A 27130-nucleotide genomic window follows, 5' to 3' on the forward strand; every position below is an offset into this window, starting at 1 on the left:
TGCTTATTTCTGTTGATCCGCTTACATTAACATATATAAAACAATCATGATTCATTAGTGACTAAGAAAAGATTGATTAAGTGCTCTAATGGCTATAGTTAACTGAATCACAGATTGGGCCCAAACACTTTAAATAGCATTTCAATAGCACAAATTCAATAAATACATTCATTAGACTGATGTGAGAATATAGTAATTTGAGTACAAGCATGCTTTCCCTCTTCAGTACATAAATAAATTTCATAGTAGAACTATATTATTAATGAAAACAAGGGGAAAAGGTAGATAATGGCTTGGTCAGAGGAGTTTATTATTTATCAACATGTCTACATGGACACTGCCAGGTGAACACCAGGTTCTGCAACTATTTGTTCTGCTCCAGCCCTGACAAGGTTTTCCTGAAAGTCTGCCCTGGGATCCGGTTTTTATTTCAAGTACTCCATGTTCCATGTGAGCAGTTCAGGAGTTCCAATGGTCTACAGCTGGTCCCGGTCCTTGAGATTTATGGAAAGGTTCTAATATTTCCGAGGTTCCACAAGCCTAGGAAAGTTCCAGCATTTGAAAGAAATGGTTGTAATGTTGTTTTAATAAATTGTGATAAAAGCTTGATAAGATTGACTGCTAATCAGGAACTGCCTAATTTCCTCCCGCTGATGCTACTTGCAGGAAACCCCACTGTGACCTTCAACTACTCTTAGATCTCACTTTTCTCACAATTTCCTTTCTGCCTCATCTGTATTGAAATACCTCAACAATTGAACACCTGTACAACCCAATGTACTCCAGTATAACACCCCAGCATATTATGATATTCAGTTTTTGTGTTTTAAACTCTATTGTCAATTTAGAGGCTGTGGTTTGTCACGACATCATGCTGGATTGCGTTATAGATGTTTCTAATATACTGTCCACCCCCCATGTAAAAAGTAGCAGACCAGTCAACAAAAATTTAATTTGATAAGCTTAAAGGCTGTTGAATTGGATTAAATTGCACAGGAGTATTTTAATTTATTTCCCCAACACCAAACCTTTGGCACGTTACTACTTTATGGAAATGTTAACACCTGTTTTATAAAGCCTCTCCTAGTACAAGTCTATTAGTCTTATCTTAAAAGAAGTCATCCATCACCTCCTGTCTCTTCCACCTGCGTTGGCTGCTCCTCCACAAACCCCAAACTTTGCAGGTCCCATCCTGGCACCACTTCAGCCCACTCTGACATGTGGCTGCTCATAGAGCCTTGCAGCCTTGTATTAACTGTCACCACAGCAGAATGACTGGGGTTGTCTTGATGCATTTGTTCCAAACTAACAGAATCAGAACTGACACTGTGTGGTCTTGTAATGGTACCAGATAATTCTTGTACTTCTTTCTTTGTCTTCACTGCTCCAGTAAACTGATTTGGATGAAGAGTTTCACCTTCTTCAATTCCAGAATCAAAATCAGACTCACAAAGTAACCCGTCTACACAGATTGGATCCATGAACCCAGCTGGATGAGCAGACTGGTCTGATTCTAAACCTCTGATCTGTAGACTGTGAATCATATCATCTCCATGTGGTCCTTTACTGTTAACAGAATCACCTGTTTGCCCTGGTCTCCTGCCATACTTGGTGTCCACTGATTTATTAACAGACTTGACCTGTTCTGACCACAGGACAGTGTCCACATTATCTGACTCCAGCCTGCTCTTTCTGACATGAAGAACACCAGGGGGGTCAATTTCAAAGTTATTGGTGGCAGAATGTGTCCCAGCTAATGTCTCAAGTCTACTGCCAAACAAACTCTCATGGACTCTTAAATCCCAAACAGGTCCAAATCTACTGGTACCAGATGTACCTGTAACATTATAGGGGGTAACTCTCTCTGCACCAATAGCAGTATACATGGTACCATCTCCAACACTATTACTACCCCTTTCACGCTTAATTGCACTGTTTGTGGCACTACAACTCATTTTATCACTATTAGGACAATGTTTAATGATATGAATTACAGCTGTAGAAACATTTTCAGCAGAACCAAAATTTCCTGTAGTAATAGTGGTGGTACCAGAACCATTTCTTGAAGCATTAGTGCTACTGTTCTCACTTGATAAACCACTCACAGAAACATTTCTGGTACTAGGGACCCTGGCCTGTACTATCTCATTTTCCTCTGGTCTAGTCTGGTCAGACATAATGATGCCATCTGTTGCTAATTCTTTCGGGTGGCCGACTTCCTTTTCTATAACCAACTCTTCTGTCTCACCCTCCTTTTCTTTCTTTCCCTGCTGGCTGACTGTAGGACTGTGCCTCCATTCTTTTTTCTCAGCAGGGAGCACAGAAGTCTTCTCAGGAAAGGCTTCTTCTTTTTCCTCCTCATGACCAATCTCTGTCTCCTGTGGAAAAGTCTGGACTTTTTTAAGGTGCTCTTCCATTATTTCTTCCCTCTTCTCTTCTTGATCCACCCATTCTCTTCCCTCCTCTGCTTGAAAAGATATCACCTTCATCCTTGGTTTCTCTTCACCCTTTTGTCCAATGAACCAGCCTGGACTGCTGACTGTGTTCTTTATAGCTGAGGAGAAGGAGGACAACCATGAACAAAGTCATTTAAAGCCAGAGATGGTGCAGGCTTTTAATAATGGCATTTTTCTTTATTCATTTAAAATGGACTGATGGATTGGAGATGATTGTGCCAGATTATGCATTACAAAATTGCCTATACTGCCATACCATCACTATCATAGATAAATCATTCAATTGTATGTATAATGTGAGATACTCCACAACTAATCTGTTATTTATCTATCATTTATTATTACTGTGTTTATCTATCTTCAGTTACCAGCTGGTGCGGTGTTATTTAGAGTAATTTGTTCAGTAAGAGTATGTTCTTAGAACTTACAGTCCTGTATGCCAGTGCATCTGGAATCACAGCAGGAGCATACTGAGGGTGGGGCTTCCAGCTCCTCCCACCTACACACGAAAGAACAAAGCAGTCATGTCCATTAGTACACATGGTTTACTTCATTCAAGACACTATACAGTGCCAAAACAGAGAGACGACAGACTAGATTTTTTTAGTGAGGCCACAAGTAGATTCTACCACGAAATCATACCACCACCTCCCCAAACTTAATGCCACCCATGGTTGGACAACTGTACCAGATTTGCCTAATCAAAATGGAAAAACAGTAGAGAAATAAAGTGTTAAATTATTTGTCTTCATATTGTTATTCCTTTCATCTGATTTCTCTTTTTCTAAATGGTATTTAGGATTTTATCATCGTATTGTCATTCTCATTTTACATTATCATTCCACATTAAAATACCAATCATGTTATACTTGTACAGAAGGTTCTTTTAATAACATTGGTTGCTCACCTGCCAGCAGCCTTGTTGTAGCTGCACGACTTTGAGGTGTGGGAAGTGGTTAGACCAACTGACATTGAACAGTGGAGGTACAGCACCTATACACAAACAGCAGGTAAAAAGCCTCAAAACACTGCTAGAGTATCTCAACTTGTGTGCTATCTTTAATGGAATAATTGTTAAAGCAATTATTTGAAATGAAATGGATTAATAAACTGAAATTAAATGTCACAATGACAAACTAGCAATGACGTAAAATGCAGCAAACGGTTTATAAAATAATTATTCTCTCTCTCTCAAAATCTAACATGGCAGCAGCAGATGGCCGCCCACCATTGAGTCTGGTTCTGCTCAAGGTTTCCGCCTCTTAAAAAGGAAGTTTTTCCTTGCCACTGTCGCCAAGTGCTTGCTCATGGTGGGATTTTTTGGGTCTGTAAATAATAAAGGAGTACAGTCTAGACCTGCTCGATAGGAAAAGTGCAATGAGATACTTCTATAATGAATTGGTGCTATATAAATAAAATTGAATGTTCACTTATCCATCTCTCCCTGCTTTACCGATGCCTGATTAGGTAAATGCAAGTGAAGAGCAGAGAGAGAAAAGCAGTGTTACACCTTTGCGATCATGATTTTTGTTTTGAAAGGGGAAAAAAAAAATTACATTAACTTTCAAACGCTTTGGGTAGGGAGTATCACTCTAGTGTGCCACGCTCACCACTTGTGTTCAGAAATGGAAAGACTGACAGACCTGCCCTGCATAGTTCTGATACTACAGAAGGATTGGGGGCTGCTTCTCTGCCATTAGCTTAGCTGCAGTTTAAGGTTTAGGACAGGTTTACACCTGTGTTGTCTGGAACAAAAATCACACAGGCCCTACCTTACACCCGGCGCAAAGCAGAGCACAGCACAGCACAGAGCAAGAGTCATTGCTGACCGATGCAGTTGTCATTTTCACGCCCAGCGCCCACGTTGTGTACTGGGGCAGTGATTGTGCCATTAACCAACAAAAACCTTGTTAAGGCCGCATTATTCAGCTAGTAAGATGCACCTACATAGGCAGGTTCACAATGCGTGTACAATCTGCTTGTCAAAACGCAGCAGCACTCAACCTCCTCAGTTAAATATTGGTGCATTTGCTCACATGCAGTCAAATGGAGCTGTTGATGGGACAGAGGGCTGGGAGACGGCGGAGGCAGGGGATCCACTGGCCAAGGACCACATACCTGTCCCTCAGCAAAGACGAGTGCCACTGTAAACATCGCTTATCCTGCCAGGCTGTAACAGACATCTAATCTCCTGTCAGATGATTTGGAGACTAATGCCAGCTGTCCCCTATGCACTCCCAGTTTCTGTCAAAGTCACTGCTGCGCTGCATTCCTTTGCAAGTGGGCCATTCCACCATCCCCTGAGTTCTATTGGAGGCATGTCACAATCTACCATAAGTTCGGCCAATACACGCAGTTACATCACTGATTGGTTTAATTCATGTTACGCCCAAAACACACCTATGATTAATGATGAAGATTATGCACAGTTTAATTAGCAAAAGTGGAGTTGGACACGCCCTAAATGCACTTGCATCATCGTTTAAATAGGGCCCATGGTCTCTTATACCCAACCTGTGTCCTCAGAAGCTGATGTTTAAATTGCACCTGCGGTTTAGTCTAAACCAGCTGCTATGTCCTGTAGAAATCACTTAAATGCCACTAGAGTTCATCATATCTGAGGTTTAACTACTGCAGTAGTGGTTTACGAAGGGTTTGTTACTCTGACCTTTAGTATGTCAGAATATGGTGTTATAGAAGCAGCAATGAGTGTGAGTCAAATATCAATGACATCCAAAATGTGTAACCTGAAAATAATCAAATCCAAGCAATTTTGACTATCATTTATTTAATCTCTTCCAGGCCCTGACTAGGAAGAAGCCTGCAGCAGCTCTCTCACTACAATCCCTTTATAACTTTTCGTCTATATTACACTTCTATGAATCTCAGGCACTTTATGTAAGCTTGTTTGCACTACTGCAGCTTTATATTTTTGGTTGAACTGGTCGAGTTTTCGTTACGTTTATTCGTATAAGTTACCTGGAGACAATGGTTGCTTACATCCGTGACGAGCTACTGGACTACCGGTGTGTAACTGAAGGAGTGCATTTGCAGTCCTAATATTGAACTGATTGCATTAGGATTGAGACCTTACTATCTTGCCACAGGAATTTTTGCACAACATTGTTGTGTTGTTTATGTGCCACCATCTTGCGGCAGCAAATGCATGTAACATCATCCACACAGTCATTGCGGGTCTTTAAATGCAACACAGCAGCGCCCTCTTAATAATCAATGGGGATTTAAATCATGTCCCCCTCTCTTCTATCTTAAACTTCAATCAATATGTGGACTATGCAACAAGGGGGACTAAAATCCTGGACCTCATGTATGTCAAGGGGACACATAGCTCCGTCTGCCCTCCCCCTACTCAGAATCAGGCCATAATCTGATACACCTTGAAGCAACTTACAAACCAGATGTGAGGCAACAGATGGCCATGACAAGGGCTGTGGGTGTCTAGTCTGAAGATGCTGACGACCCCCTCCATGTCACAGACTGGAAACTGTTCCAGGAGGACTACAGGGATGAGACGTGAGTAAAATGCTAGGGCCTTTGCAGTTACCAGATCTCAACCCAGTTTCACACCTATGGAAGATTTTGGACCAATGTGTAAGACAATACTCTCCACCACCATCTCCATAAGACCAAATAATGATAAACTTTCATCTTCAAATCTATTTAGTGCTGTCTGTGACTGTGTCTGATGCTACAGTGGGTATGGGAAGTATTCAGACCCCTTTAAGTTTTCACTGTTTCATTGCAGCCATTTGCTAAAATAAAAAAAAATCATTTTATTTCTCATTAATCTACACTCCGCACCCCATCTTGACAGAAAAAAACAAATTTTTGCAAATGTAAAAAAAAATTAAAACTGAAATATCACATGGTCATAAGTATTCAGACCCTTTGCTGTGACACTCATTTAACTAACATGCTGTCCATTTCTTCTGATCCTCCATGAGATGGTTCTACTCCTTCATTGGCCGTCCAGCCAAACTGAGCAATTGTGGGAGAAGAGCCTTGGTGAGAGAGGTAAAGAAGAACCCTGAAGATCACTGTGGCCGAGCTCCAGAGATGCAGTAGGGAGATGGGAGAAAGTTCTAGAAAGTCAACTATCACTGCAGCCCTCCACCAGTCGGGGCTTTAAGGCAGAGTGGCCCGACGGAAGCCTCTCCTCAGTGCAAGACATATGAAAGCCCACAGAGTTTGCCAAAAAACACATGAAGGACTCCCAGACTATGAGAAATAAGATCCTCTGGTCTGATGAGACCAAGATTGAGCTTTTTGCATTAATTCTATGCGGTATGTGTGGAGAAAACCAGGCACTGCTCATCAACTGCCCAATACAATCCCAACAGTGAAATATGGTGGTGGCGGCATCATGCTATGGGGGTGTTTTTCAGCTGCAGGGACAGGACAACTGGTTGCAATTGAAGGAAAGATGAATGCGGCCAAGTACAGAGATCCTGGAAGAAAACCTCTTCCAGAGTGCTCAGGACCTCAGATTGGGCCAAAGGTTCACCTTCCAACAAGACAACGACCTTAAGCACACAGCTAAAATAACAAAAAGGAGTGGCTTCGGAACAACTGTGATCATTCTTGACTGGCCGAGCCAGAGCCCTGATCTAAACCCAATTGAGCATCTCTGGAGAGAACTGAAAATGGCTGCCCACCAACGTTCACCATCCAACCTGACAGAACTGGAAAGGATCTGCAAGGAAGAATGGCAGAGGATCCCCAAATCCAGGTGTGAAAAACATATTAGCATTATTCCCAAGAAGACTCGTGGCTATACTAGCTCAAAAGGGTGCTTTCTACTCAATACTGAGCAAAGGGTCTGAATACTTATGACCATGTGATATTTCGGGGGGGGGGGGTGTAAATTTGCATACATTTCTACATTTGTTTTTTTCTGTCAAGATGGGGTGCTGAGACTACATTAATGAGAAATAAAATGAACTTTGATTTTAGCAAATGGCTGCAATGAAACAGAGTGAAAAATTTAAAGGGGTCTGAATACTTTCCGTACCCACTGTATATGTCCTTTGTTATGTCTGGCTAGGTGTGTTTTTCTGCTGTACTCAGGTCTCTCTTGCAAAAGAAATCTTGATCTCAATTAGATGACCTGATTAAATAAAGGTTGTATATATAAATTAGGTAATGCCTTGTTAACTTATTTAATTTGATATTTTTTAAATATTTGTGCATAAATCAAAGTCAAAATTGTGTTCAAAATGATGTCCGTTGTCCACATCATTTCATTTTTGGGTGATTTAATTAGTGAAACAGCAAAATGTAAAAAAAGGGGGGAGGGAAAAAAGAAAATTAGGTGTTTGTTAAACTACTAACGAAAGACAATTACGATGTTGCATTCCTCTGAAACACCTGCGTTGAGCGTATTGTAAGTTAACTTCATACATTCGGTTTAGCTGCAGTTTGGTTGCAGGTTAGCTGATCTTAGCCTAAACCTGTCCTTTTCCACATAGCAATAAAGTCCAGTTTAGCACATAGCTGCGTTTTAAACCAGTAGTGTAGCTGGACCCATTCTAAAACGGCAGCTAAACTAGACAGATGCCCTCGCTGTCAAGGTTAGGGGTTGTGCAAATACTTTGTTAATTACTTAAAGATTTATTTATGTCTAGGTTAAACTTTTGTTCATGATTACTTAAAAGTCTCTCACTCATTCACTCACTGGCTGTTGCACGTCTTTTATTATCCTTCGGGCTCCGCACAAGCACCTCACTGATATCACTGATGCTTGGTAGGTTGATACCAATGATCTTCCGGAGCGGTTTTAATCACCCACTGCAGTGACCTCCTGTCCTGGGCCGTGCACATCCCATGCCAGTTTGTAATGTGTCCAGTCAGGATGCTTTCTATTGCTCCTTTGTAAAAGTTAACTTGGCACAGGAATTTTGCCTTATTAAGTTTCCTTAAGAAATAGAGCCATTTTTGAGCTTGACCATGTCAGGTTTTCTGTGATGCTGATTCCCAGGAACCTAAAACTATTCACCTGCTCCAACTCAGCTCCACTGATGTAGGCAGAGGTGTGTGTCTTTGCCTCCATTTTCCTAAAATCAACAATCAGCCCCTTGGGTTTGTTGACGTTGAGCAGTAGGTCGTTCTCTTTGAACCACTCTGCAAAATTGTTGATTTCCTCCCGATATGAAGACTCATTGTTGTTTGAAATCCGACCGATGAGTGGAAGAGGTGTGACTGCCAATCCGAACTGTCTGGGGTCTGTTTGTAAGGAAGTACAATATCCAATTACAGAGTGTGGCACTCAAGCCCAGAGTCTTATGTTTTCCAACCAGTTTCATGGAGGAGATTGTGTTGAATGCTAAGCTGAAAACAAACATTCTGATGTAGGTGTTGTTCTCAAGGTGTGTGAAGACTGAGTGGAGGCAATGGAGATGGCATCCTCTGTGGATCTGTTGGTTCTGAAAGCAAACTGGTGAGGGTCCAGGCTGGCTGGGATGTTGTTCTTTATGTGCTGGAGAAACAGTTTCTCAAAGCACTTCATCAGAATGGGGGTGAGAGCCACAGGGCGGTAGTCATTTAGACTACACACTGCAGACTTTTTAGGTACAGGAATGATGGTGGCTGTCTTGAAGAAGGTGGGAACACTCTCCTGAGACAGTGACATGTTAAAAATGTCAGTACTGACATCAACTAGCTGACTGGCACATGTTCATAGTACACGGCCAGTGATGTTATCAGGCCCAGCAGCTTTACTCATATTCACTCTCAGCAGGATTCTTCTCACATCTGCTGTGGATACTGACAGTGGCCAGTCCACGAGGCAGAATAGACTTGACAGCTGACTCTTTGTTGAGGCAATCAAAACTAGCATAAAATGTGTTCATCTGGTAGCGTGGCCTCACACATGATGGGGGGCGATCCTGCTTTTGTAGCGTGTGATGTTTTTGATCGCTTGCCACATATCTTGGGTGTTTAGGTCTCTCTCCAGTCTCTCCTGATGTCTCAGCTTTGCCTCTTTGATGCCAACTTTCAGTTTTGCTTTAGCACTGTTGTATGCTTCCTTGTCTCCTGCCAAAAAAGATTTTTTGGCCCTCACCTCTACATTCAGCCAGGCTTTCTGGTTCGGGAATGATTTTATTGTCTCTGATCACCACGACATCAACACATTTGCTTTGATGGTTGATGTGGTTCTCCTGGGTGGCAGTCTCTTTGAACATGTGCCAGTCTGTGCACTCAAAACAGTCCTGTAGAGCTGGTGTAGCTTGTGTCCACACATGGTTTAACCCTTTTTAAATCAGCTGGGTGTAAGTAGGCAGGAGAAGCAGGGAAATATGGTCTGATAGGCCAAAATTTCACTTAGTCTGATTAGATCTCTTCTGAGAACTGTGGGCATATACAGGCTTGCTTGACTGGTCTTCCTTACCCTGTTAGTTTTCTTGCATCTCGTAACATACACTTTGTTGTCGCATGATGTTTTGTGACCTCAAGTAATTACCTCCACAGCTCAGCCCGATTTCCACCTGAGCATAGGTCTGCTCAGCCAGAATAAGTGAAAACACTATGCAAGGCTTTTAGGGTTTTGGTAGGATATCAAATTAAAAATGGTTTTGATCTTACTTGTGAGACTGCTCTGAAGAGAAAGGCATCCACAGAGAACTTAAGTACACTGCCCCCTCTCAGCAGGAACTGGGAGCTGCTGCCCTCCCTCTTGCTATCTGTAATGCAGCTGCAATCAAACAGAGCATAAACATCAATCAAGACATGTAAAAGTGACAACCGAATTACTGTAAAAAAAAAAAAAAAAATACAAAAATTGTGACTGTTCTTACTAGAGACACACCCGTAGTTAGTAATAATATCCACTTTGGGAATTCTGTTTGGGTCTTTGGAGCTTGTGGCATAGCATGCATCCACGTAAAGCCTCTCCCCAGCCAACAAAGCTCCTGTCTGGGCCACAAAATACACCGGCTCCCCTAAAAAGAACCAGTGGCCTGGAGGGAGGGGCTCCCACTGGGCTGTTAACACACAAACACATATTTCAAGGCAAACAAAGCAAATCCCTTATCTGAAGTTGCATTTGCTTTTATATTTTGTCATTATTGTACATTATCATACTATGCTGCAGGATTTCACTGTACAACAGCCTGGATTTATGCTTTCATATTCACAGATCTTAGTTCACCTTGTACCCACATAGAAGACATACATTTTACAAGGATTGCTTTGTAATGTATTACATTTGATGTTACAGGAATAGATTTGATAATAGCTGCCTGGAAGTTGTAGAAATAGGCTGACAAGACCTATGTGTTGATTAGTATCAGATGGCTAAAAAAAACTGTATTCACTGTAGACTTTGAACACTTGCCATGTGTTTAGAGTTGCAAGTCATTGTCAAGTTCAAAAAACAACTTGGATTTCCATGTTGAAGTTAATTTTCAAATATTAGATTTGGCTGAAACAAGACGTAATGCCAATTTGAAAACATTTGAGATATTTACTGTTAAATGATAGCGACACTGAAGCCTTTTTTTTGTCTTTTGTTTTTTTTTTGTTTTTTCTTTAAAAAGATACTGTAGGCATGTTACCATTGCAGACAGTGAGGCTGAAGCTGAGTTTACTCCTGATGCTCTTCATAAACGTTGTGTGCCGTACTTGAGGTCTGAAGCCAACTTGGTAAGAGTAATGAAACCTGAGGGAGAAAAAAGGATTTTCACATGACAGAAAATGAAACTTGGACCATGTGCTTTGAGAGATTTTCCTACCACATCACTCCAGAGGCTGACTGGCACACAAAGTCACATGGACATTTGTTATGTTATGGTGTCTTTATTACAACTATAGAAACTGACTTCAAATGTTAAATATCTATTCCCACAAATTAATTAAATCAAAAGTTAACAGAAGAGTTATAAATAAAAACCTAAAACTTTTTTTTATACCACCACTGAAATAGAACAACAAAAATAGTAGAATTAAATGTTCTCTTAAACATCAGATCTCTGTCATCTAAAGCTGTACTACTGAATGATTTAATATCAGATTAACATATAGACTGATTTTGTCTTACTGAAACCTGGCTGGGTCATGAAGAATATGTTGGCCTAAATGAATCCACTCCGCCCAGTCATTAATACTCATATTCCTCAAGGCACTGGCCGAGGAGGTGGCGTTGCAGCCGTCTTCAACTCAAGCCTATTAATCAACCCTAAACCTAAACTAAATTCTAACTCATTCGAAAGCCTTGTTCTTAGTCTTTCACACCCAACCTGGAAAACATGACAGCCAATTCTATTTGTTATAGTGTACCATGCTCAAATAATTATTGTAAGTGATTTTAATATTCATGTAGATGTTGATAATGATAGCCTTAGTACTGCATTTATCCCATTAGATTTGATTGGCACAGAATCCTTCTTTTAAATCGGGCCATTATTTAGTAACTGTTGAACTCCGATTACTGGACTACACGCCATTAGGCAAAACATTCCTACACCAGATGTCTATCTGATAGTGCTGTAACTAAATTTAAGTAAGTGATTCCTTCGGCATTTAATTCAATGCCATATGCTAATTTCAGCCTCTCCCAAATTGACCCTCTTGTTGATAGTGTTGAGCGACACTCGACTCTATCACCCCTTTAAAAAAAAAAAGATAATAAAACAAAGAATATCTCTCTCTCTCTCTCTCTCTCATTACCTGTTGTAATGGCAGTGGATGGGAAGTTTAAGTGGTAGAACTCTGATGACATAGCCTTGAGGAGGTGGAGTATAATACAGTGAAAATGTATACACCAGCTGACCACCAACAACCTGAGAGACAGGAATGAGAGAGATTCAATATGAATTCATTTTCCAATCCATCTAAATTTAAAGCTATTGAAATCAATCTAAATTTCACCATCATTAAGTTTGACTTTTTACTGCCTGAAATGCCTGAGCCAGAAAAGATTCAACAAGAAAATACTGTAGATAAGCCTCACGATATTAAAGCCAACAAGTGCACTGTATGCTGATAAATGAATTTAAGAGAGCAGGAGCACTTAATAATAATCACAGATGATAATAAATACGAAGTATACACTTTATTTCATAAGATACTGTATCAGCATGGCTTGATTTTCTTCAACAGTGTAACCACCAGCTATTTAAAAAAAAAAAAAAAAGGCACCAGCGTAACTGGTCCCTTATCTATCTGAACCACCAGGTGAAAACATTTCACATACTTTATTTCATACTTTTCCTGTGTTATATTTGAGTTGGTGCCAATAGGTTACTAAAAGGTAATTTAGCGTGAGGACAGGAATAGAATCTCCCTTCAATATAATCATGATATGATCTCCCAGCTGCTGAACGATACATTAAGGTATTTCATTGGTCAATATTAAGGTTTATCCTGTCTCCTGTGTTTCCACAAATTAAGACATCTTAATTTCATCCACTGCTTTATCTGGTATGCTGTCATTCATTCATTCATTCATTGCTGTATTCATATTTAGTCATGGTTTCATTTATCTGTTTCTGTGTTGTTGTGTAGTGAGTAATAAATGTTTCACGTATAAAGATCGTTGCCTTTGTTTTCTGTAACTCACATTCAGTCACTTTACGTGTCCGTTCCTTGTTTTACCTCTTGCTACCTGATTTCAGGTTAAATCCCTCAAACTACTTCGTGCATTCTCTCTTGACTGATCAAGAGAAAAGGCTTAGTGTAAGGCTTAGTGCTTACATGTTAAATGGTGGAGAATGTTAAATTGCTGCTGCTTCGAATTCACTACATATTGGTGGAGAATGCAGGCAGAAACACGTAGATTTCCTACAGTGTTAAGCTGCTATGAAACCCAACACTCGCAAATGTTTCATATTGTTTCACACTGAAAGCCCACAATGAAAAGGTTCGCTGTGAAAATTTGGACCACTAGTGGTGTTATGGAGCAATGTTTTGATGAGTTGGCCCCGGTTTTGTGCTCTACTGCACAAGAGATAAAATTTAGCTCAGTTGTACACACCATGTACATGCGCTTGCAAGCAGAAGACGTTATACATGTTCCTGCCAACTGCAGAGTGCAGTAATGAGAAATGTGAAATGCATACAAACCATAACACATAGGGTGCTTTCTATTTGGGTTAAGTGGCTCTTTGCTTTCCCCACTCATGAATGCGATGTGAAAGAGATGCAGGAGAGAGACAAGGATGGAGGAATTGTATTAACCAAATGCGATGTCCTCGCTCACAATTTTGTCATTTTACGGAGACGACAAATCACTCAAAGCACACCAACTCAACTATTTACAATGTGTAACAAAAAAAAGAAAAAAAAAATCACCCCCCTGTTCACTCATTCACTACTCCCTATATAATGTTTACTCAGTTTACTAAATAGTGAGTAGTAAATTCAGATTTCGGACACTTAATAATCATCAATTTGCGTCAACACTAACAGGTGTCTATAAAATGCAGCAAGTTGCATTGTGGGATTCTTAGCAGAAAGTAATGTACGTGCCATGGACACTACGTTATGGGAATTTTGAGGGCACTATAGAGGATACATTTTCACACTCAGAATTCAGACACTCAAAGAAAATGGTAGATAGTAAATGTAATGCACTATAAAGTAAATAGGGAGTGCCTGACCACTCTAGAAGCAGCTTAAACTGACGTTAGGGTGGGTGTGGTACTTTATTTTTATAGCTTAGAGACATTTTTAAGGATATTTGCTTTGAAACAAACTGTTGTTACAGAAATCATGTCCATGCATCCAAGTGGAAAGAAATAGGAAAAATTCAAACCACAGAGAAAATTACATTTCATTAAATGGAATGGTAAAAAGAAAGAAATGGTTTTATAATGAAAAAATATACATGTGCCTGAACTTGTCTGAAGATAGAATTAAGTTTTAAGAAGTGAATGTATAAGGGAGCTTTGGCATCAACCCCCCCTTACCCCTTAATGTTAGTCCATTTGTCTTGCCTGAGGTGTATTTGTTTTTTATCGTATTTGTATTTTCATAAAATGTTATCTTTGACATTGTCACAAATGTTTTCAATTTATTGTTTTTACAAGATGACAAAAAATGTCAAGAAAATAAAAAACGAAATGAGAATTGATAACGATCTCATAATACATATGCTTCACTTTATAGCCATCAACTTTAAAAGGATAACTGTTTATTATGGTTTGGTTTACTTTTAAAATCTGGCCACCATGTCTATTGGTTAGGATACCATTGTAGGCTACTCACCAAAGTAATTCTAGATTATCAGCGTGGCTCGATACCACAAGACGTGTAAGTAAAGAAATGTTTGTTTGTCTGTTTGTAATTTGCAATTGATATTCAATGGTGTCCTGACCTTAGATTCTCCGTTGCATTCTGTCAGTCTGTAGTGGAAATACAGGAATCGGGGGCTGATTCTGCTGGCTTGGCACGAGCCCAGTAGGAACAGGGATGGAACGGTCCAAGCCCGCACCTGGAAACGGTCCACGCGCACAGAGATTTTATCGATTCCGCACCAGACCTCCACAGCGCGTGCACCTGTCCCTTGGACGCTCTGGTGTTGTCTTGTTGGAGGTAACAGCAGCGCAGTCAGTCCGGCGGGAAGCGGTCTTTTATGAGGAACCGGCCGAAACAGCTCTTGTGCTACAAGTGGCCCCGGTGCGTGCTGGAACATGGGCAGATGGTAGAATGAAGGGCGGGGGCTTCCATCCTGTTTTGTCTTTCCCGGATTTATCCCTTCCGACCATGCCGCGCGCTGAACCGGACCTCCCAGGGTACCACGAAACAATGTCCAAAGAAGCCAAGCGATCACCGACATGATCTGAAAAACAGGAGCAACAGCGGGTGCTGGAGCCACAGTTGCGACCAGTGTAGAGCCTGCTCTGGGCTGATCTCAATTTGCGTCACAACTTCATTATCACACCTGCTGCCCTGCTGATTGGGAAAACAGCCGGGTTAATTTTGTTATTTGTTAAATGATAGCCTAAATGTCATGTTACTAATGTATTTTACTCAGTCAACAACTATGGGGCGCCGAATATAAACAATCGGTTTCTAGCTGATATATTTAGAATATTTAGCTCACATTTTCCTTTCCTCACATTTAGCTCATTTTCCTCATATTTGATACAGAAATTAATAAAATTCATGTTATATGTAATTGTTAACAATATGTTTAGCCTATAGGCCTATGTAAAAAAAAAGAAAGTTAAATCTAAATATTAAATCTAAATGTTAAATTCTAAATGTACAATCTAAATCTAAATGTTAAAAAATAAAATCTGAATATTAAATCTAAATCTAAATGTTAAATCTAAATCTAAAAGTGTAATCTAAATGGGTCACCAAATGTAAAGTTAAATGTCTAGAAAGTATGCAAATAGCCCAAGCTCTTAGTAGTAGACTCAAACAGTATGCACAGCCCTGCCCACACCACTGCCCATGGATCAATAGGTGAAACAAGATGAAAGGACTCAAACATGGCCTGCTTGTCTCCCTTATTTATTCAGCCACCATGAGTACAGTCACAGCACTCAGCGAAACATTAACATAGTCACCATCCGGTGTCGCTTAGATTTTCCTCAGAGTCATATCTAGTTTCGTTACCTGTAGCCTTTTGGCCTGCCTGCTCCCTCCACTCAACCCGGCGCTGGGGAGGGACGTGGCTGTGGCTACTAGCTATGGTACTGTACCACGGAGAAGATGCTTCTTCAATGACATACCGCCGACTTCTGCTACTGCTAGGCTAGCTAGTGTTACTCAGGCTGCATCGGTAACTTCACTTGCTGGCTACCTCGAGCTAGAGCTTGTCTTGTTAGTATCTGCTATTCCAGTTTAGCATCAGCTAGCAATACTATTCCCTTTGCTCCCTCCGCTCTGCCTGGTGCCAGGGAGGAATGCGGCAGTGGTGCCACCCAGGCTGTGTCACTAGCAAACAGGCTCTAGTTACATCATGACCAGCTATCAATTTTACCACTAGCTAGCAACACTGCTTCCCTCACTGGCTCGCTTGACAGCGTTCAAGGCATCTACAGTCAGACTGAGGCAGCCGGCTTCCTTCCACCTTCCCAGGCTTTCACCATCAGGACTGAGTGGAGTGCGTGTAGCCCACGTCGACTTCAGACTCTTCTGCTTGGCTATGTCGACTCAAGACTCACCGTCTGTTGTACTACACTGAAGCACAGGCTGTCAGACGTAATACATATGTTGATTAGAGGATGGGGTTGCTTCTTCTCTCCCTAACTGGTAGGGGTGAATGAGGGGGAGACTGTTGGATGCTTGCGTTCTCCCCCAGCCATGTGCAGGCAATCCCAGCCCAGACACAAAATGGTGACCACAACACTACAGCAGCCAGGCTGTGTTCCAGGCAAACTAGCCCGCAGCCCAGTAGAGTGAGCGCTTCCCCAGCCAATGAGCGTTTCTTGTCTCATTGGCTGGCTGCTCTCTGCCAGTCCTCACTGCACTGCCCCAAGCGGGGGTTACGCAAACTAGCAGACATTGCCACCAAGTTAGCTCAGCCACTTCCTTGTCTGCTTGTGGTGTCAAAGGTTGGAGCCGAGTACACGCTTTCCCGACCAGCCTTGCAGCTCCAAAGTAAAATGGCGACCAAAACAGCACTGTAGCGGCTCTCCGGACGAAACACCCAGCTGGTGAGTCTTTTTTCTTCACTGAGAGTTGTCAGCGCGTTCGTTTATTTGCAAAAGAAAAGTCTGGAGAGAAGCTATTCCTTAATTTGGCATTTATTAAAGCATTGGAGGATCAAAAGCATCTTGTACAAGGAACTTTTCTATTCAGAAAACCACAGTCAGCAAGCTGTTAATCTGTAGTCATCATCCTAAAAAAGAATGCTATTCTTAACAGTGCCGCTGCTAGCCATTTTGATGCCCTAAGCATAATCCCTTTATTATTCGCCCGCGCGAACAACCGGAACGAACCATCCGGCACGGGGGGGGGGGGACTAGACTAGAGCAATTATTAAATATCTTTCTTGTTCCCCCTTTTTTGTTACATATACATGGCTAAAATGTGCCTAATATTTCTATAGGCTAATGAAATAACACCGGCATTTAAAAAAAAAATTTCATTAGGCTATTTTTGGTGCCCCCTCAGCACTTGGTGCCCTACGCACAGTGCGTGATGCGCGTGGTGGGAGCGGCGGCGCTGATTCTTAACATTACACAGAGTTTTAAATAAGAATGTACAACTATCTGATAGGTTTCTACAGAGGTGGGGAGGAGCTGTGGTTTAGACTTAGCTCTCCCTTCGGTGGTGCACAGGCTGGTCCCAGCCTCTTGGCACACGATTCCACCCTTCGTGTGGAGACAGCGCCCTAGTGGAGGAATCCTACACTTCCTCTGTTTGTAAGTTGCTAAAGTCTCTGCTTCGTTCCCCAAAACTGATACTTTTCCTCGCATGGTCATTACAGTACATACTGTCCTCAGTACATGATGTTCTTTCTGATATCCCTGTTTCTTTGTATAAATGTAACCCTGTTTGCAACAGCTAATCAACTTTTCCCCAGCAAGTCTGCAGGACAGCACTTTGAATTGTTAAGCCTCATGCCCTGTGTGTGTGTATGTGTGTACAAAAGTTTCAACATGGTATTAAGATAATAGGCGAGTAACCTTCATTTAAATGATTCATTCTCACAAATCCCTCCTTTTACACCTTTTAAGGTGTAAACTCAATCAAAATGGTGCAACTACACACTATACCCCCCTTCCCCATCTATCTGTACTCCCTGTAAATCTTCTTCCTCATCTGCCTCCAAAGCTTCACCTAACAGGGGTATTTGGTAAGGCGGAGGGTCTTTCTCTTTGGTAAGGGCAGTGGTAATGAGACAGTTGATCAATGCACGTAAGCAGGGGATAGTACTGTGGTTGATCTGCAGGGTGCGCTGGTCCGGCAGACAGCAACTGAGCTTTAATGGCCTCAGTTACGGCCTTGGTCACTTCCTGTTGCCAATTCCCATCTGGAACAATAGGGGTGGCCACCATCTGTTTGGCTTTACTTTTGTTCCTGTTAACCTCATCCTCTTTTTCTGCCACTTGGTGGCGTAGCAGCCTCTTAGAGGTTTATGGTATGGGGGAGGGTCCATTTCCGGTAGGGAGGGGTATAGTTGGCTGCGCAGATCCCCTTTCTCTGGAGGTGCTGATGGGGAAACTGGCAGCACAGTTGCTGTTGCTGAGGCTGCTGCTGACCCCTCCTTTTTTTTTGCCTTCCCCTGGCTCTTGCCTGCTGCTGTCATTATTGCACAAATAGCTGTGGTGGTCACATCTCTGTCTCTAGATTTTTCCAGTCTCCTATATGCCAATCCCCATTTATGGCTTCCTGCCGTCTCCCACTCACAAAGGGCTTCTCTGTGATTTGCAGCTGCTGCAGTCACCATGCACATGATCACTTGAGGGGTGGGCAGCTCAGCTTCCTGGTTGCTGGTGAGGAGACCTTGTGTCTCCCATTTCTCCCACAACTTTTCCACTGCTTTCTTTGTCTGTCCCTTGTCTTTTTTACCTACTTTTTCCTCTAGTTTTTGTATCACATGTGCCTTTAACTGGCCCAAACTCATAGGCTGATCTCCCATTATGTTTGTACACATACACCTTCAGGTGTCCCTTTAATATTTTTCAAATAGATCATACAACCCAAACCAATGTAGCTTAAGATTAAAACCATAAACCGCACAATCCACAACTTAAAGACCCTAAACCACACAATCCACAACTTTCCTAACCCTGTTAGTGTCCTCTCACACGCAGCTACACGTTCTTCTAATGTCAAAACAACAGGAGGAGGCTGAGATGCCTCTTAATGTTAACACACAATATCTTCACAAGACACAGTTGGCAATCTACCTAAGAGGCATGGCATGTCTCCCCAGTCACTCATGTCCATGAGAACAACCCAACATTACACTGCTCAATTTCACAAATCCACCAACATTGCGATTCTCAACACTGCTTTTTAAAACACACAGCAATTTTCAACACACGCAACTATATTTTCTATTAAGATTCACACTTTTTCACCATAAAGTCAATTTAAATTTCAAAATGTATTATTTTGTCTTATTATTATTATTATTATTACTACTCCGTTTAGCTTTATTTGCTTTTATAGTGATACCACTTCATTCCCAATAGTAATTGTTCGCTTTATTCCCTAAAAACATACTTTAATTTTTTTTAAGTTTGTTTTTTTTAACCCAGTTGTTTCACATTCATTCCCCTTTTTATGTCTACCTCCCTTACATTAATGACACATGCACTCAATATTATTATACACACAAATCCCCAGATAAGTCTTTAATGTCTCTCACTCACTCTTAGGGACTCTAACCCTAATTTTTGGTACTTTGTGATAAAACTCACGGGACTCCAACCCTCAGGGACCCTGTTTCTTAGGGACTCAAACCCTAATTTTGGTGCTTTGTGATAAAACTCACGGGACTCCAACCCTCAGGGACTCTAACCCTGTTTTCTTAGGGACTCTAACCCTATTTTGGCCTTAGCTTTTGATTCTCCAATTCACCAGTCACTTATTGTTTGTTCAATGTAGTTATTTATAATATAAGATTTAGACTGTAATTTCCTTACCTCCTCCTCACTCACTTTTAATTTGGTATTAGTCAATGCACAGAATTTAGTTGTTAACAGGTTTCTGCTTACCTTTTCTTTGAGGGATCCCGGTGAGTGACGAGGAGTCCAGAAACACAGAGCAGAATTGTTAAGCCTCATGCCCTGTGTGTGTATGTGTGTACAAAAGTTTCAACATGGTATTAATATAATAGGCAAGCAACCTTCATTTAAATTATTAATTCTCACAGAGTGCACAGCGGACCAAAGCAGGGGCACTCGCCTAGCCCCGAAAGGAAATTCTCCCCACGTTTCCCATGGGCAGCTTGCCAGTGGACAAAGCGAGGGATGCAGTGGAGTCATTGTTAGCTTTAGCCGCTTCCCGGGAGGATTGGGATGTGCGGGTCTGTTCTCGCTCTCCCTGCCAATCCCATCGCCCTGCCACTCATGGATCATTTCCCAGTGTGGGTGCGGCTCTGCGGCCCTCTCTACACCTGGCTAAACAAAATGCTACGAAGGGAATCTCGGCGCACAGCTATGACAACACCAACTCTATAAAGCCTGGTGCTCTACACTGCCCGTTGCCATCCACAGTAAACCGTTTATGAAAGGAGGCGCATTACGTGTCTCTCCACAGTAACTGCCGTTACCACAAGATGACGCTTTTCACGTGAACTTTTATTTCCCTAGGAAGAGTCTTACTGAAAATGTTTTGGATTCTGATAGTTTACTCCCAATAACAATCCCATACCTGCAGAAGGAAGAGACGCATTTGACCGTTCCCTTCACATAGGGCAAGATTGCCGCTGAGCCCCTCTCCCTATCGACGTCGACCGCTGATTTCCTTTGCTGCCCCGAAAGGAACAGTTTCGCCATTAGACCTGGCTTTGTCAGCGTATGAGCCTAAGAGAAACTCTGCTGGACAACTCCAAACAAACTTTTTTTTGTGTTAAGCACGTTCCATTTTGTATCTGGTAAGTCTAGTGCCGGATTACTGTGTAATAAAGGGACAGCTATTACGCTGAAAATTTAACATAAATCAAATGATGATTGTCACGCAAGGCTTTGAAGAACTTTTTATCCCGAAGGTAGATTGCACTGCCAAAATTTGAAGTCGATCTGATTAATTCTCTAGGAGGAGTTGGTTAAAGTACGGAGCCTGTAAATGGCGTAAAAATGGTGTAAAAGTGCACATTCAAGTCAAACTTCCTGTTGGGTTTAGGGTATGGCTCCACAAAGCCTTTATGTATGAATTGGGGTGATACATCGGCTGCAGAAATTTTATCCATCTAGGTCAAACATAGCACAGGGCCTACTTTGTTGAAGGCTAACTTCCTGTTGCCAGTGGATAGCGTTATGACTAATATTCAATATTGTCCTGTAGATTTCTTCAGGCCCGGACTATTATCAAACCTGAAGTTTGGGGAAGATTTGAACATGTACACTCAAGTTACAACAACTTCCTGTGTCATTGCGAAACACGCCACGGACATGCCGTTCAATGAAAACTCACAAGCATGACAATATAGCATTGTCAATGTGTTAAGGCCTTTCTGCCTAAATTTGAGCTGGATGAGACCAACCTACTAGGAGGAGTACGTCAAAGTATAAAACGTGTCATTTTCTGTTTCTAGTAGGTGGCACCGTGACTATGACTGAATATTGGCATGTAGATGTCTTCAGGAAGTCGCACCCGGCAGTCCGTGGAGACAATGCAAGTCAGACCTGCAGTCCCACACGCATGATGCAAGTCGCAGGTGGAGATCAGCACAGAGATTGGAAAACATCCAGTTCAAAGTGTGGAAAAATAATTTTAGCATATTTTATGATTTTGCAACAAAAGCGCCACCTAGTGTCCGATTGGCGGTACATTTTACACAAAGCCTTGGTGGAGGACGGGTAATTACTGGTCCAAGTTCCATGTGCATAGATTCTATGTGCACAGTTTCGTGCAGTTAAGAGTCACCGCCTAGGAGGAGTTCAAAAAAGTAGGTTTGCATATTTCATGATGTTGCAACAACACCTCCACCTAGTGGCTGATTGGCACAAAATTTTGCACAGAGCCTCATTGAAGCATGAGAAACTACTGAGGCAAGTTTCGTGTCAATCTGACAGGCCTATGTGGAGATATAGATGTTAATTGATTTTCATATTTCAAAAAATATACTGACAGACTTCTGAATTCACCATAGGTTGCAGTGAGGCAAACTTTGGTCACATATCAATGGATGTACTGAAAAAATGTCAGCTCTGTAGTATGTATGGCTGATTTTTTTGAAGTTTGGAATGTGAAACGGCTAGAAATTTACATTTGTTGTATTAAGCCATGCCCACTTTAATCAGTCATTACCAAATTTTAGGCATCAACTGAGTCATGACCCTAGATCGTGCAAACCGAATTTCATACAAGTCCATGCAGCTGAATACTAGATATAAACTTTTTGCATTTGTAGCGTCACCTAGTGGCCGACTGATGTCAAATTTTGCACAGAGCCTCAGTGGGGCATGAGAAAGTACCGGCCTATGTTTAATCGGACAATCTATCGAGATGTGACATCACTTGATAACGTGTGCGTTTTTTGGAGTATCAAAATTCTTTTAATAACTTTTGATCATGAGGATCCATAGATTTCGTGCAGATCGGACTCACAGCCTAGGAGGAGTTCGAAAAAGTAGGTTTCACATATTTTGCGAAAAAACATTATTGGCGGAAATGGGCATGGTTTTCGAATGTGCAACGTACTATGTGGGAGTTACTGGCCAAAACGCGCTTACCTTGATTACACAAGGAAGCTTCTGGTTAAAGACACAAAAACATGATTACCTCAACTGTCCTTGAATAAATTGGATAAAGATGAGAAACTAAAACAGGAGGATCCAGGCAGAGAGACATGGCTCCTGGGAAGAGCATCTTTTCTGTCTCTTAATTAGACAGAAAGAGTTTATCACAAAACTTCCCAGACTCTGTTCAACGAAATACAAACTTTCGTGTGTTGTTTCTGGATCATAAATTCAATGTTTCTTTGATTAAAGTGGAGCACATCATAACTCTGCAATAAACGAGCACCCTCCAACCTTTGGTAAAACACATCAAAGCCCACAGAAGTTGGTATTATGTGTGTACAGAGAGCATGCACATTTTCTTCTCTCAACTGTCATGTATGTCCATCAACTGTAGACACTTATTATAATCTACAGTACGTTCTAAAATATATAAAAATAAAGGCTTTGTTACACACACTATATGTATTAATCAAGAAACATATTGCTTGCAACCAAAGACTGAGCTAATTCATGCACTAGGAACACAGGGAAGGGGAAGGTCACTCTGTGACTCCAGAATGTATACACAATTAGGAGTGCCATTGCACTTCCACAGGAATGTAGGTGCAGTACAAGCAGGTCGTTGCTTTCACTGTGCAACACAACCTGAATGATTATTGAACTTGATTGTCTATATATGTCTATATCAAGGAATTTTTTTTCCACAGTATATGTTAATATTTCTGAGTGAGCAGGTTTGTGGTGCAGGTGCAGAATGTAGTTAGAAAATGAGTTTTTTAAATATGGTGCCTATAGTCTGAATGTGTTTTAACAGCATTTCAGTGAATGTGTTAAAATTTATTACATTTGTTGAAGTAGCTGAAATAAAGCTGAATGCTGATGAGCCAAGATCCAAATAGATGTCTAAAATTTTAAATCTACTGTATTCTAACCTCAACGCATTTTCAAGTGCAAATCACCAAATACATTATTACTGGATCCGATTGTGAGCTTACAATCATGTCTCTTTATCTTTGATCTATATGTTTTTTTACATATGTTCTGCTGGCCCCTGTGTTTTGTCCCCATCATATTAAAAGCTGAACAAATATATTTAAAATGTAATATAATGTAAACCAGCCTAATACACAGTCAGATTCCAACACTTTATCATCCATTAAGGAAATGTTAGTCTGGTAAACGATGAATTGATAGACACTAAAAAAACTCTAAATAAAAGTTTTTTGTGTTATCTTATTGACACTCTTCCCTGCACTGACTCAGACTCATTTTTTAAAGGTAAATGTGCACAGTCCACAGCTAGTGATGGCTTATCTCTCTCCCTCTCCCTCTTCTGCTCTCGCTTGCTCGGTATGTCATATGTTTAGCTATTCCTCTGCCTCCTTTAGAGATAACTGTACATGTAGTAAATTTAATTTATTTGTAGCATTGGAGGCAAGGCTTAGAATTGGAAATGCGGTTCTGCACCATGGGAACTCAATCGTTAGCTGCTGTTAGCCAGTCCCCAGTAGCCGTGCAGACTGACAAGAGGTAGCTTCTGTTAGCCGTCCCCCAGCAGCTCCTGAGCAGCCGGGAAACCAGGTCCATTTGAGAAACGTAGTGACACCAGCAACCATAGTAAAATGTATTCCTGGGGCCAGAGCGGGTGACATTGAATCCTATTTAAAACTGCTGGCTAATCAGAGGTCATGAAAATTAATGTTGAGTCAGTGTGTACATATGCAAAAACAATGTCGGTTTTCTCTGGGCCCCTGCCAAACCTGACCAGTTATGACATGTTTAGCCGCATGTTTTCATTCCGCCGCTGGCTGTCGAGGTGGTGTCCAGGAAATGATGTGGGCTTTGTAGATAATTGGCTGACTTTCTGGGGAAGACCTGGTCTGATTAGGAGAGACAGCATTCATCCCACTTTGGGTGGAGCAGCTCTCATATCCAGAAATCTGGCCGAGTTTATTAGTGGACCAAAACCATAACAACTCAGAGTTAAGACCAGAAGGCAGAGTTGCAGTCCTACACGCTTCTCTGCGCTTCCAGAGCAGTAACCCTCCCAAAACTCCTTAGTGACGGTGTCTGCCCCCCAACCACCTAATTTAATTAAATCAAAAGTTCTTCTAAACAGAAGAGGAGTTATACATGAAAACCTGAACAAAATTACCTTCGCTGAAATAGCACAACAAAATAGGAGAAGTAAATGTGCTCTTAAACATCAGCTCTCTGTCAGCTAAAGCTGTCCTAGTGAACGATTTAATATCAGATTATCATATTGACTGATTTTGTCTGACTGAAACCTGGCTGGGTCATGAAGAATATGTTAGCCTAAATGAATCCACTCCACCTAGTCATATCAATACTCACATCCCTCGAGGCACCGGCCGAGGAGGTGGAGTTGCAGCCATCTTCCACTGAAGCCTATTAATCAACGCTAAACCTAAATTATAACTTATTTGAAAGCCTTGTTCTTAGTCTTTCACACCCAACCTGGAAAACACGACAGCCAATTATATTTGTTATAGTGTACTGGTCCTTATTCTGACTTTTTTTCTCAATCTGAATTATCTGAGTTTTTATCAAGTTTAGTCCTTAAAACACAAAGTAATTATTGTAGGTGATCATTAAAGGGGGGAAATAAGAACAATCCCAGTTTTCTTTTCAGCACTGTAGCCAGGCTGACAGAGAGTCACAGCTCCATTGAGTCATGTATTCCTATAGCCCTCAGTGGTAATGACTTCATGAGCTTCTTTAATGATAAAATTTTAATTATTAGAGAAACAAATCATCACGTCCTGCCCTCAGCTGGTACCGATTTATCTTCAAACACAGGAACCTTCAATTTATAGACCCGTCAGGTGCAGAAGAGTTGACCGACACAGATGCGAGCCAGCTCAGGACAGAACTGGACGCCTTTTGTAAAGATGTAAGAGCTGATCTTTATAATAACCTCACGAATTTATAACTTAAAGCTTTTTATGTGTTTCTGTGGGGCGTCGCTTCTTCTGCAACAATTAAGTTAAGAGGATCGCCTTGTGTGATTATCTACGGGGAGGGACACACACACACACACATACAAACACAGTCTGCTCGTCTCTGTCGCTCTCTGTTTAGAGACAGCTGACAAATATGTGGAATAAGTACGTAATTTAAAAAAACACAATCACAAACAGCAGTGATACTATTTCTAATAAATATAGTGGATGGGAGGATCTTGACATTTCATCATGTGGGGGAAAACAAATCACTCCAGGAGAACAAAAGGGTTGGCAAGCATGGGATGTTATTTATCAGAATCAGATCATTTATATCTAGATTTACTGAGTGTGAGCCGACTGCGGACCTCTGCTCCACACCACTGGCACATGGGCGCCAAAACGAAGCGGGCAGTACTTCGGGGCGCATTGCGGTGCTTCCACGTCCTGTGTGTCCCCGCTTTTAGTAATAGCAAGAATGTTATGTTTAAACTAGTGCACGTAGATTGATTTTGTTTAACGATCTGTGATATTGTAATGAGTTAAAAATATATATTATTTGGTCAGCCTGTAAGTTAGCTGCTAGCTTAGCTCAATAAAATAGTCGCTACAGTTACATGCCCAGGCTGCCTATTAGCCTGTATGACGTTGTGCATGTCGCTACTAGTTAACAGGACTATTTGTGTTCAACGATCTAACATTAGTTAATGTTATATTTGTGATCTTCTTTTCCTTTCGGCTGTTCCCTTTCAGGGGTCGCCACAGCGAATCGTGCCTCCATCTAACCCTGTCCTCTGCATCCTCTTCACTCATGCCAATTAACTTCATGTCCTCTCTCACTACATCCATAAATCTCCTCTTTGGTCTTCCTCTAGATCTCCTGCCTGGCAGCTCCAACCTCAGCATCCTTCTACCAATATATTCACAGTCTCTCCTCTGAACATGTCCAAACCACCTCAATCTGGCCTCTCTGACTTTATCTCCGAATTTGCTGCTCACAAATGCTCACCCCTGCCCTTAGCCTTGCTTCCACTACTCTCTCCCACAACTTCATTGTATGGCTCATCAGCTTTATTCCTCTGTAGTTGCCACAGCTCTGCACATCTCCCTTGTTCTTAAAAATTGGCACCAGTACACTTCTCCTCCATTCCTCGGGCATCCTCTCACTCTCCAAGATCTTGTTAAACAAACCAGTCAGAAACTCTACTGCCACCTCTCCTACCTACACTTCCATACCTCCACAGGTATGTCATCAGGACCAACTGCCTTTCCTCTCTTCATCCTCTTCAACGTCCTCCTCACTTCACTCTTGCTAATCTTTGCTACTTCCTGCTCCGCACCAGTCACTTCTTCTACTCTTCGTTCCCTTTCATTTTCCTCA

At 41.5% G+C, this 27130-nt stretch overlaps 1 protein-coding gene across 1 annotated transcript; it reads right to left on the minus strand.

Annotated features, from left to right (window-relative positions):
• Nucleotides 1-286: 286 nt before the first annotated feature.
• Nucleotides 287-15506, minus strand: LOC122880937. Its single transcript, XM_044206466.1, has 8 exons — nt 14788-15506; nt 12141-12253; nt 11030-11133; nt 10282-10456; nt 10059-10167; nt 3364-3449; nt 2885-2955; nt 287-2554 (listed from the first exon to the last, which is right to left on the minus strand). Exons 1-8 carry the CDS (start codon nt 15247-15249, stop codon nt 1119-1121), a joined length of 2556 nt encoding a protein of 851 aa, XP_044062401.1. The 5' UTR covers nt 15250-15506; the 3' UTR covers nt 287-1118.
• Nucleotides 15507-27130: the final 11624 nt, after the last annotated feature.

The sequence above is a fragment of the Siniperca chuatsi genome, linkage group LG9 (assembly GCF_020085105.1).
Source record: "Siniperca chuatsi isolate FFG_IHB_CAS linkage group LG9, ASM2008510v1, whole genome shotgun sequence".
NCBI classification, from domain to species: Eukaryota; Metazoa; Chordata; class Actinopteri; order Centrarchiformes; family Sinipercidae; genus Siniperca; species Siniperca chuatsi.

Bases quoted from the DNA above. Each gene is read 5' to 3' on its own strand.
- LOC122880937 (XM_044206466.1), bottom strand. From the start codon at position 15,249: ATGTCGGTGATCGCTTGGCTTCTTTGGACATTGTTTCGTGGTACCCTG. The intron at 12,254-14,787 runs GTCAGGACACCA...CCTGTCTCTCAG, and splicing joins AATGCAACGGAGAATCTAAG to GTTGTTGGTGGTCAGCTGGT. The intron at 2,555-2,884 runs GTAAGTTCTAAG...CCTTCTCCTCAG, and splicing joins ATGCACTGGCATACAGGACT to CTATAAAGAACACAGTCAGC.